The sequence below is a fragment of the Periplaneta americana genome, chromosome 3 (assembly GCF_040183065.1).
Source record: "Periplaneta americana isolate PAMFEO1 chromosome 3, P.americana_PAMFEO1_priV1, whole genome shotgun sequence".
Taxonomy (NCBI): Eukaryota; Metazoa; Arthropoda; class Insecta; order Blattodea; family Blattidae; genus Periplaneta; species Periplaneta americana.
The window spans coordinates 170588845-170602308 of NC_091119.1; the positions used below are offsets into that span (position 1 = coordinate 170588845).

A 13464-nucleotide genomic window follows, 5' to 3' on the forward strand; every position below is an offset into this window, starting at 1 on the left:
GCGAAATAAATATTTTTATATTAAATCTGGATTTAGACAGAATTTTAAAATAGCACAAAATTAATCTTATTACATTGAAGCAGCATATATTATATCCTAACGTTAACAGAATCTCAAAACATAATTAATCTTTTGTTGTTATATTTTAACCGGGACAGAATGAAAAAAACTCTAATGGCCGGTTTCACCAAGCTTTTTTTTTAAATCAGCACAAACGACTTGTCAGCAAATGGATCGTTTAATTTTAACGGAATATTTAAAAGTTGACTGTTTCACCAAGCCTCGTATCTTTAAAATTAACAGGCGTTTACTAACGAGGGGATTTTGTACTTGTATCTTGCATGTTTTGTTTTTCATACGACCATGGCTTCGAAATCGCGAATTTCATTGGTTACATATGACCATGGCTGACTTTGTTTGGCATGAGGAAACAATCATAGGCAAACGGGTAAGAGACAGTAGTTTTAAGAACATCTTCCTAAATACAGTATGTTGTCATACCGCAATTAAAAAAAAAAGACAGCTGCTTCCAAATGTAAATAATAGGAATGTAGAGCAGTTAAATTGTAGCTTCTAAAGGATATCTGAGAAAATTTAGCGGACTAAAAGGTCGACAGCTTAAAAATTGATGCCACAATTAATTCTATACAAAGCATTCTAAGCAGTTATAATAGGCCTAAATTTAGGACGGGAAATCGCCTCTTCCATAAATTGCATACTACTTTTCCACTGTATTTCATGCAGATTTATTAGTACCCTGTAACAATTTTGCCATGCTTGTGTGGCAGGATTCAGGAGAGGTGTCATTAAATTGGATTTTAAGGGGTATCCATTGTCTCCTAAAAGAAAATCTCTTTGCACCCTTTTCATTTAAAAGGCATCCTCCTTTGGAATGTTGTGCTATCTGTGTAGACCGTAACATTATCTTAAACCGAGAAGAATCTGTTGGAGAGGCGTTAAGTGGGTGATTCCTATCTGTCGTATTCTAACCTATTACAATTTCAATAAACTAGCGCTGAGGTAGTTCTGAGGTAGAAGTGAAAATCGTTGAACTTATAAGGGATTTTTTGTGGTAATGCAGTTGATCGTATATGCAAGGCATAACAAAAACCTAAACTAATCAAACGTAACCTGTCACAGATTCGTATGTCCAAGGTGTATAAGCAGAGTACGAAGGAAACTACCTCAGCGCTAGTTTAGCCACAATTTTTCTATGCGGAGCGTTACATTGGCCTATGAAATTGTTTGAATATTGAAGGTAAAATAGGATCTTCTATTGCAAAATCTTTTGGCTATATTACTGCCAGGATATACGATTGGAACATGTACACAATCTATGTTGTCTATGACAACATAAAATTTAGCTATAAGCTTATTAGGCCTATAGAAATAATGACTATTGTAATGTTGATAGTACGTCTGATAATTTATTCACATATCTAGACAATACAGCTTTTGATACCCCGTTCATATCATCAATTACTATTTCAAAACTTCCCGCAACGTTATTTTAAAACGAGAAGAATCTGTTGAAGAGGCGTTAAGGGGGTGATTTCTATCTGTCGTATTCTAACCTATACAATATACCGGTATTCAGTTTCTTGTAGAATCATTCTTACTACTTATTTCCTTAATGTGTAGCTTTCGTGGAATTCTTTATCACTTAAATCTTCAAAATGATTATTCCGAGTGTTATTACAACATATAAGTTCGTCGTTATGTTGAAGTTCTAAATAAAGAACTTCATCATCGAATAATTACGTCCGCCATGTTTTTGACTTCTTAACGCTTCGTTACTGTTTTAACGCGACGAATAGGTCCTAATAAATTAACGATGAATTTAAAGATGCGTTAGCAATAATGATACTTGGTGAAACACAAAAACTGACTAACGTGTCATTAAATTATTTAACGAGACGTTATAATGATAACGAAGTTTGGTGAAACTGGCCATAATTCTGTTAAATCTGAATTTCGATAAAATCTTAAAACTATAAAACAAAATTAATGCGATTATGTGGAAGAAAACTCTAGAAAAAAGTAATAAATGTAGTTCAATTAAATCATAACTTGAATACAAAATTAGTCTTCATTACCGAAAAAATCGGTCCCATCAGCAAATTCGAAAGTGGACGAAAGCTCGTCATGTAATTGTTGTGATCGCAGTTAACCGAATCTTCATCATCTTTTACAGTTAAAATTAACATCTTTATACACCGTGTCCGGGCTAGAGGTATAAAGGAATAAAAGATAAACCAGACTGAACCCTGAAAATAATTAATTGAACATTTATTTTAATGTTATATAAAACTCTCCAAATTTTACATACAGTTCAGTATATCTCAATGTGAGCACCTCTTGTTGCTCTGCAAATGTCCAAACGATATTCCAATGCCCTCCAAGTGTTTTGCAACATTTCAGGCGTTATGCGATCAATTGCTAACCTGATGCGTTTTCCCAATTGTAACAAATTTTTGATTGGATGTTGTTGATACACAAAATCCTTGATGATCCCCAGGCAAAGAAATCCAACGTAGTCAAATCAGGAGACCTTGATGGCCATGCTTTGAGTTCGCCTCTTCCAATCCAACGATTAGGAAAATTTCTATGAAGGAAACTTATGACATCACGGTGATAATTTAGTGGAGCACAATCTTGTTGAAATGTTGATCCAAGGGGAATTTGGGACACAGCGAAATTTTCTAGCATATCAAGATAACTGTGCCCAGTCACGGTTTTCTCCAAGAAGAAGAATGGACCAATAATTATATTGTGCATTAACCTCATCCAAACATTAACTTTTTCCGTGGTTCTTTCGTGTTCCACGAGGGTTCTCGGACCCCCATATTCGGCAGTTATGGCGATTAATTTTACCGCAGAGATGAAATGCAGCTTCGTCATTGAATACCACTTCCTCAAGATATGAAGAGTTTTCGTCAAAACTTTGCAGAATTTCAGTCGCAAAATTGTATCTTAATCTTCTATCGTTCGGCTGAATACTGTGAAGAAACTGGAGCTTGTATGCACGTAGTTTGAGTCGTTTATGAAGAACGTCATGAACAGTTGATTTGGGAATCTGTAACTGATGACTAGCCTCCCTAATGGACTTCCTTGGGCTCCGGTTGAATGCAGTTCGTATACGATCGACCCTTTCTTCCGTTATTTTTTTTCTTGAGATGTTTGCCTGTTTGTGGAATCAAGAATCCTGTCTCTTTAAGAGTTTTAGCCCTCCACAAAATTGATTTAGTTGTATGTAGATCCACGTTGAATTCTAGACGAAATCGGCGTCGAACCCTCGTAACAGGTTTAAAATTCAGAAAACCAAAGCACACACTTCACTTTTTGCTGTGCTGTCCACATTTTATGTTCAATTAGAATGATTAATGTTGACTGTTATAGTCCCGTCGCTCTAATTTCCGGCAGCCAATCGTGTTGCAGGTCGGCTACATTTAAACGTGTGCGTCTTGTGATTCGCTGAGGAAGACGTTATTCATTTCTTAAGGCACGATAACTATTAATATAATCGCCAGCCATTTTGGCTCTTTCGTTGGCGTTTGCAGAAAGCACACGAGGACGTTATTTGCCGCTCAATTATTTGCTGAATTACAGTGCGTTTGATTTATTATCATAGGAGCTACGACATGATAATGTTTAACGGTGTTGCAAATAGATTCCTCATATGGCAGCTCGGCAACGAACGAACAAAAAATGGCGAACGATACTACCTACCTAGACTTTATAGAGCCTTCACTTCCTAAGACGTAAGCAAAGAGGAGGAGTCACGCCGGGAATAACAGCGTCGCGACTATAGTTCTTCAATTTCCTTGCTTTGTTGTATAGATTTCTATCTAGCGTTGTTATAAAAATAAAATCTTGAAGAGTTTCTGCATCCTGTGACAAACATATAATAATAATAATAATAATAATAATAATAATAATAATAATAATAATAATAATAATAATCGTCGTCTTCCTAACAAGTATTAGGCCGAGTGGCTTGTTACGGTAATAATAATAATAATAATAATAATAATAATAATAATAATAATAATAATAATAGTAAAATAACCTCCTGTTAATAAATGAACATTTATTTCTTGATACCTCTACTCCGGACACGGTGTATTAAATTTGAATTTGAAGAAAATTTTAGCAACATCATAAATTTAACTGTAGTATTATAGCCGCGCTCTCATGTTAACATGTCGGCATCATACAATAACGTGCGGTATGCTTTTAAAACATAATTTTGCCGACCGATTGTTGCTCTGTAGGTTTCACTCTAAGCGTCACGTTGTCACGTCTACTTCCTCCATAAGAATAAGCACTAGTTTCTTATATTTTTAAATGGCTATTATTATAATTATAATTATTTCATATACGAGTACGTTGACATTCTTAACTCTTAATAATAACTCTTTAATAATAATTTTAATCACATACCTTAATGTTCGTCCTCGGCACAAGACATCGCAACCTCGGTTTTAGTGCACGTGGATTAGACAAGTAGGTGTCATTTAATAATGGAAGCAGCTTATTGGTTGCAATATTGAATTTGAGACGAGTGATTGGAGCGGCGACATAAGAAATTGAAAACAATAATGCAAAACGTATCATCAAAATTTGTCTGCATAATCCACTTGATTATCCGACACAATTTATTTATTCTGAATTCCAAGTAGGAAAAATTGAGCAAATATATAAACATACAGTACTAATTTATTTTCACAAAAAATCGAATGAATTTTATAACTGAAAAACATATACATAACACCAGAAGAAATGTCCCAACTCTTTTGGCAGAACCTAAATGCCACACTACAGCTGGATTAAGACACAGTAGGAATTATGGACCAAGACTATACAATTCAGTATTGAAAAATAATCCAGACCTAAGCAATTTACACATTCTTAAGTTTAAAAATAAAGTGAAAATGTTTGTATGATATTTGATAAATGTTATTATTATTTTTTTAAGTGTTACTAGCATTATATGGTACTAATTTTTATTGTATTTATCTGATGCATGTAACCTATAAGATAAAACATTGTAATAAATATAAATTAATCATTTTCTTAATTAATAACAGTGTATATCTCCAATAAATTATTTCTTAGCATCGCCACAGATACACTTGATTGTACTTGTCACTATCTCTCTCACTAGAGAGTTATTGAAATTTATATTTTCCCCGCCATTCATAAAATATTTTGATATGATACCTCTTGCACAAAAGGAGAGATCTATAACTGATACTCGATTAATATATTTCAGTATTATTTGTATTTATCCTGGTAATAATGAACAGTTTGACTCGTAGACATTTTGTTTTTGGAGCATTAACTTCCCATGATTGTACGAGAAGATTCGAAGAGAACGGCAGTTACGTAGACTTTCAGCTCCCCACTACTACCATTAATGCACAACACAATGTCAATACGGCGGTTGCTGTCGTCTGCGATACAACGAACTTTTCTGTTGATTTTCGAGTTCATTTTTTTCCGGTTATTATATGCTTATTTAAGTTGTGTTAACTCTCGCTAGTGGTTTTATATTTTATTTTATCCGTCTTAGTATTTATTTTATTATTGTAAATATTTTTGTTTTATCACTAATATTATTATTATTATTATTATTATTATTATTATTATTATTATTAATGAATTATTTTGTATTACTATCTTTGTATCATCTCCGTCACGATTATTCTATTATTATTATTATTATTATTATTATTATTATTATTATTATTATTATTACTATTGTCATTATTATTTCTATCATCAGCATTATTATATGATCTCTGTAAAATTTATGTAGACTGCTGGACTGTACCCGAACAGGAGCATATCGTCGGTTTCTTGGTAAAAGTGACCAAGTCCAAAATGCAAAATTGTTTGGAAAAGTCATTTAAAGGTTTAATGATCCATCCAAAGATAACTGTACCTCTTTAGATGTTAGTAATAAGTTATTTTGAAATTAAATGTGCTATATTATTAGTTTTTAATATAAAATTGTCTTAAATTTTCATAATGCTTGGAAGCCTTGGAATGTGACTTGGTCACTTTTACCAAGAAACCGACGATATGCTCATTTCGGGTATCTATTTATATGTGTTCATTTCAAATGTACATTGTAAATAAATTTAAATTTGAATTTGAATTTGAAATTTGAATTTGAAAATTACATTTCAAAGACCTGCCGAATGTCATGCACGAGGCCGCTCAAACACCTGCCGAATGTTAACCATGAGAGCGCGGCGATAATAGTGACACTTGTATTGAGAAAATGTAGATAATATAGTAATTATTTTAAAATGGAATTGAGGATTCACTTACCGGCTGAGGTGGCTGTGGCAGCCGCAATGGATGCCCTGGGTTCGAGTCCCCTGAGAGCAGGGTGTTGCTGGGCCAGCACGAGTCCGTGGCTGGCGGTGGGCGGGGGCGGCGATTCCGCTGTGCCCGACGGTGGCGGTGTGCAGGGGGACATGCTGCCCGTGCTGCTGGAGCTGGCGGTACTGTCTCCCACAGGGAGCCCCACACCTAGCTCGGCCTTGCCGCCGCCCCGCTGCGTGTTCAGGATCTGCATCTCCCACATCTGCTCCTGGCGGATCTCGTCGTTGTAGTCCTGCAACATGCCGCACACATCCCCGTCAAACCGCCACTCAAAATAGCTTTGATAATACAGCCACCGCTGGGCCTCCTCCCTCTAGTCTAGTAAATATACAGAAACTTGTTCGTGATATTGTTAAATAACGCAGTATTTTAAAAAGAGACGGGTTCCCGATACTCAGGATGATTCGATACTCAAGAGGTATCGATACCCCTGATTATGAGCTCGATACTTTTCCGATATTTTGTTAATACACAACTTTTAATTAGACTTATTAAAGATTTATTAATTTGTCCTACAGAATAATTTCTGTAATTAATTGATAATATTTGAGGAGAAAAATTCGCTCCGGTGCCGGGGATCGAACCCGGGTCCTTGGTTCTACGTACCAAGCGCTTTGACTACTGAACTACGCCAAATTCAATTCACAGCACCGGATCGAACCTTCCTCCTTCAATGTTTCCCTTTTGGCCTGACTCCAAGCTAGGCATATATGTTGACATTTTATGTGGACGTCAACTGCCGTTATGCAAGGGGCGCACTCAGCTGAGTGACTTATTTGGCACTTAACTGCGGAATTCCGGCTAAATCCCGCCAAATTACTCTTCAAGGAACGACCACTCATATAAATTGAGGGAAAGAAGGCAGAGGACGGACACTGGAAAGTTTTCTTTTCTCAATCGTACTATCAGGGACTGGAATGCTTTACCTGCAGACTTACTAAAGACTTTACTAACAACCAAAAAGTATTTAAAAATAGGCTTAAGGACCTTACTAATAGACGGTAATTATACACAGTATTTAAAGGGTGTAAATGATATGTTGTTATTGAAGTGTTGTATCAGTGAAGAATTATGTTGTGTCAGTGAAGCGTGTTGTATCAGTGAAGACGTATGTCGTGTCAGTGAAGTGTGCTGTGTAAGTGAAACGTGTTCCTGTCAGTGAAGCTTTATAGTTTATAGTGGCAGTGCATAGTATTTGAACAGTGAAATGTTTTCGAAGTGTTAGTGAAATCAGGATAGAATCAGTGAAATGTGTCGTAGTTCCATTGCAGTGAGTGAGTTGACAGCGAAATGAGAGTAATTTGAAAGGTACTTGTTCAGATATGAACATATCATACTCGTGGGTTTTAGTTCGATCTTAGTTTTAAGATACAAATTAGATTTATTTCAAATGTTATTTTAAGTGATCGTTTCATTTAATTTAGTATATTCCCTGTTGTTGTCATTATTATTATTATTAATTATTAGTATTATTATTAATTGTATTTTTAATTAACAAGTTTATTATTGCCATTATTGAGTGTAATTAGTTACCACTGCCACCGGGTATATACCCACTGCAGTGTGAATAAATACATACATACAAATAAGTCACTCAGCTGAATGCGCCCCCTTGCATAACGGCAGTTGACTTGGACATAAAACATCAACATATATGCCTAGCTTAGAATCAGGCCAAAAGGGAAACATTGAAGGAGGAAGAATAACTCTTCTCGGAGAACCCGAGAAGAGTTATTCTACATCAAACGCCGGGAAAGCCTCAAGTCATACATTGAAGGAGGAAGGTTCGATCCGATGCTGTGGATTGAATTCGGGGTAGTTCAGTGGTCAAAACGCTTGGTACGTAGAACCAAAGACCCGGGTTCAATACCCGGTGCCGGAGTGAATTTTTCTCCTCAAATATTAATTGTCTTTTAATTAGACAGTTTTACTTGAAGCAAGTAATTAGATAGGTTTGGAAGTAAACCCCGAAAAGACAAAGCATGTTATATCTCGTGATCAGAACATACAGGGTGATCCGTTTGGGCATGGATAAAATAAACACACAGTAAAACATTTACTACTGAACTTTATTTGTTGAAACTTTGTGCATACAACACTGAAAGATGGGAGACTCCTCGGAGCTCAACATGACCCCCATTGCGCACCCTGCACAACTCATAACGGTGATGCAATTCAGACCATGTCCGTTGTAACATAAGAGGGAGTAATTTTTACCCTCAGATCATCAGTGTTTCTGGATTTCTGTGATTAGATAATGCCTTTAACAAAACCACACACGAAGAAGTCAGGAAGGGTTAGATCTAGGGTGTTGGGGACCAAGCCAAGAGATAGCAGCTTCTCGTACTGGGTTTCGCCTACGATCTCCTGCATATTTTTTAACACAGAACCTGTTTCTACAAATTTTCGACACCACATCATTATGGAATCGTATTTATTTATATTCCGCACACCATATTCACGTCGAAATTCCCTTTGAACTCTTTTAACACTCTCAAATTTAGCATACCAAAGAACACATTGTGCCCGCTATTGATTTGTAGTAGCCATTTTAATCATTACGATTTTCATTTGTCCTTTCAGATTATGCATTGTTGATTGTCATATATGGAAACTCCCATTTTTAATCATAATATAACCAGCAAGAAATTTTTCCTACTATCATAAAAGCTTTAATATAATAAATTAATATTATCCATAACCAAACAGATCAGACTGTAGTACGAAATGGAAATATGAATGTAGTAAATTTATCCTTTGAAGAGACGGAAAAATTCAAATATCTTGGAGCTACAGTAACAAATATAAATGACACTTGGGAGGAAATTAAACGCTGAATAAATATGGGAAATGCCTGTTTTTATTCGGTTGAGAAGCTTTTGTCATCTAGTCTGTTTAAAAAAAAATTAAAGTTAAAATTTATAAAACAGTTATATTACCGGTTGTTCTGTATGGCTGTGAAACTTGGACTCACACTTTGAGAGAGGAACAAAAGTTAAGGGTGCTCGAGAATAAGGTGCTTAGGAAAATGTTTGGGGCTAAGAAAGATGAAGTTGCAGGAGACTGGAGAAAGTTGACATTCCAAGTACCTACCAAAACTCATAGCCTTATTCCTTTGCTGTTTACTAAATCCCATTCCGAGACTTATGTTGGGGTTACTGGAAAATTCAGTATAGAAGTTAAGAAGAAAGAAAGAATTAGTTATTACTGAAGTACAAATTAAACGTAAAATAGTTTTATATTATTGAAGATTGAAGTATTTTATGCTACAATAAGAGAGCTATTTACAAAGAGAATAGAACACGTATCGGCACTACATGTCATTTAAAGTGACTTTTCTTGTTCAAACGTGCAAAACGGTATGTGGACACTCTGTTATAGGGAAAAAATATAACGTTCAGCCACATTACAACACCACGCATGCTCAAACACAAAATGATACTGTTGGAGATGAGCATATGCAAGTAGCAGAAAATTTAATGTAACCCGTCGTCAATGACGTAAATTGTTTTAGGAAAGTACAGTATTCTGCCAGACATACCCTTGCGTATTGCAAAACACAGAAAAAATACATACAGGAAAATACATAAAGTAAAATCGTAATGATATTTCGTTGTGTACATAATGTAAATATATGTAAAAGAACTCTATAATTTGAAAAGACAAATGGAAATAAAATAGGTAATGAAATATATTGTCAAAAATTATAAAAGAAAAAAATGTATAAAGCAAAACGTTTTCTTGTGTTGATGATGCAAATATATTGCAAATACAACCCTCTAATTTGAAGAATATTGAAATAAAGTGATAAAATAATCTTGTCAATCCCACTAGGGTAGTGGTACTTAACCTTTTTCTGATTTAAGGGGCCTCTTTTAAAATCTGGTGAAAATTATGTATTCTCTCTCTACAAAGATGTAAAAAAGCGAAAAACAAATTTTAGATAACTTACGCTACTGCTGTTTAGTCCATGAACCCCGGGTTAAGAACCACTGTACTAGGAAATTAGCCCGCCTAGTCCAGGACATGTCCGATTTCTACCCGTCTGACCGTCTATGGCTTATTCAATACTAGCAGCTATAGTCGCGACGCTGTTATTCCCGGCGTGACTCCTCCTCTTTGCTTACGTCTTGGGAAGTGAAGGCTCTATAACGTCTAGGTAGGTAGTATCTTTCGCCATTTTTGTTCTTTCGTTGCCGAGCTACCAGACGAGGGATCTATTTGTCACACCGTTAAACATTATCAAGTCGTAGCTCCTATGTTAATAAATCAAACACACTGTAATTCAGCAAATAATTGAGGGGCAAATAACGTCCTCGTGTGCTTTCTGCGAACGCCAACGAAAGAGCCAAAATGGCGGGCGATTATATTAAGTATTTATCCAGCCTTAGGAAATGCGTAACGTCTTCATCAGCGAATCACAACACGCACGTTTAAATGTAGCCGACCTGCAACGTGATTGGCTGCCGGAAATTAGAGCGACGGGACTATAGCATCCAAATCTGGAGGCCGTCTGTTCTATCCGCAAATGAATAATAATAATAATAATAATAATAATAATAATAATAATAATAATTAGGAAAATTAAATCCAGATGTTTGTGATGGGCAGGGCATGTAGCACGTATGGGCGAATCCAGAAATGCATATAGATTGTTAGTTGGGAGGCCGGAGGGAAAAAAAACCTTTGGGGAGGCCGAGACGTAGATGGGAAAATATTAAAATGGATTTGAGGAAGGTGGGATATAATGATAGATTAATCCAATCTTGCTCAGGATAGGGATCAATGGCGGGCTTATGTGAGGGCGGCAATGAACCTCCGGGTTCCTTAAAAGCCAGTAAGTATAATAATAATAATAATAATAATAATAATAATAATAATAATTAGGAAAATTAAATCCAGACGTTTGAGATGGGCAGGGCATGTAGCACATATGGGCGAATCCAGAAATGCATATAGATTGTTAGTTGGGAGGTCGGAGATCGGAGGGAGGACGAGACGTAGATGGGAAAATATTAAAATGGATTTGAGGGAGGTGGGATATGATGATAGATTAATCCAATCTTGCTCAGGATAGGGATCAATGGCGGGCTTATGTGAGGGCGGCAAGGAACCTCCGGATTCCTTAAAAGCCAGTAAGTAAGTATAATAATAATAATAATAATAATAATAATAATAATAATAATAATAATGATAATGATAATAATAATAATAATAATAATAATAATAATAATAATAATAATAATAATAATAATAATAATAATAATAAAATTTAATTTCTTTCCCGCGGATTCCAGTTTATTGGTAAACAGTGTAAATTTTTATATTACTATACTTTGAGTGGCTCTATATTAATACAAGCAACAGTGTTTATTTCACCCAAATTCTCGTTCATATTTGTGTTTGGACTGTGAATATTAGTTAAGAGTGAAGTACGCAACTAGACTATTGAGAAAGATAATTATTTAAATACAGGAGTATAAGAGTTATGACTCTTTCAAATTTGTAATTTCCTCTAATCCGAATGAAGTTCTTCAAAGTAAATTGCAGTCACCTTACTATTTGCGTAGCCTAGGTATGTAAGATGACATACACACATTTCTCTCTTTTATAAAAGTAAGTACACTTTTTTATTTCTGTCCTTTGTACCGTTGTTGTGTTGAGATATTGGTGGATTAATGTGCAGCTGGGGAGGTGCGCTCCAATTTCAAAATGAAGTGTCAGGTGTGCCTCTCACTTTTATAATAGCTTCCAGCCTTATACCACAGGCGAACTTGTACAGTCAATATAAAAAGTGATTCAAGTATAAACACAAGCCCTTTGAAAGCCTACCATACGTTAGAAATACAGCGTGTTCATTTGAGGCTTAGAAATTTGGTCGAGCTGCAGTGTATGCAAATTTTAGAACTGTGTATTGAAAGGAAAATTAGCGGAACATTTTGTACAATTCTGGTAGGATTGAAATAATATTCACTTTGCAACTTGTATTGTCTCAGTAACAGTTCAGTCGGTGAGCTTCAATTCTTCTGGTCAACGAGGTCAAGGATTTAACTGAAGATAAAGTTTCAGGCATTTCTTGGAGGCAAAGTTCATTTCTTAATTAATTGTTCCATCACATCAAAATCTTATTCTCTTTTAATATCCTCTTCAATTGGGAACTATTTTATAAGCGATTATAAATTGTTTGCTTACTGAGTAACTTTGTTAACACCCTTTCCAACACCCTTAAAGAGTGTAATTTATATTTTGTTATTTGAAGTGTTTCATCAGTGAAGAGGTGTGTTGTGTAAGTGAAGCGTGTTTATGTCAGTGAAGCTTTATAGTTTATAGTGGCAGTGCAAAGTATTTGAACAGTGAAAGGTTTTTGAAGTGTTAGTGAAATCAGGATAGAATCAGTAAAATGTCTCGTAATTCCAGTGCAGTGAGTTGACAGCGAAGTAAGTGTAGTGCTGAAAGATACTCGTGCAGATATGAACATATCATACTCGTGGGTTTTAGTTCGAACTTAGGGTTAAGATACAAATTAGATTTACTTTAAATTTTATTTTAAGTGATCGTACTTTATTTACTTTAGGATTCTCATTATTATTATTATTATTATTATTATTATTATTATTATTATTATTAGTGTTAATTATTATTAGCAGTATTACTAATTGTATTTTATTAGTTGTGTATATTATTAATTATCATTATAGAATACGATTTATTAGTAACCACTGCCACCGGGTATATAGGCCCTACTCATTTGCAGTGTAAATAAATACATACACATATATACACAATCTTGAACACACCTCACCGCAACAGGAAACCAGAAGATAGCGCGATATCTTCACTAGGCTTCGGACAATGAAGAATACCACTTCGAAACTAGTCAGCCAGGTAAAATTCTTCATATTAACACAGTAAAGCAGTAAATAAGTTACAAAGTTAATCAGTGATTAGGCCTATATGACTGTTAAAAGTGTATATAGAACAATGAAGTTATACCTTTCGGTTTCTAGTTTGATAACGATGTTCGCAGATTCCATTTTTCCCGCCATGATATTTCTTCCTGACATGACG

At 35.1% G+C, this 13464-nt stretch overlaps 1 protein-coding gene across 1 annotated transcript in view; it reads right to left on the reverse strand.

Annotated features, from left to right (window-relative positions):
- LOC138697072 (KH domain-containing, RNA-binding, signal transduction-associated protein 2-like) overlaps positions 1-13464 on the reverse strand; it is a 619870-nt gene that overhangs the window by 153872 nt on the left and 452534 nt on the right. Inside the window, exon 5 of the mRNA XM_069822668.1 lies at positions 6340-6628. Coding sequence (XP_069678769.1) covers positions 6340-6628 — 289 coding nt within the window. The remainder of the gene's footprint in view (positions 1-6339; positions 6629-13464) is intronic.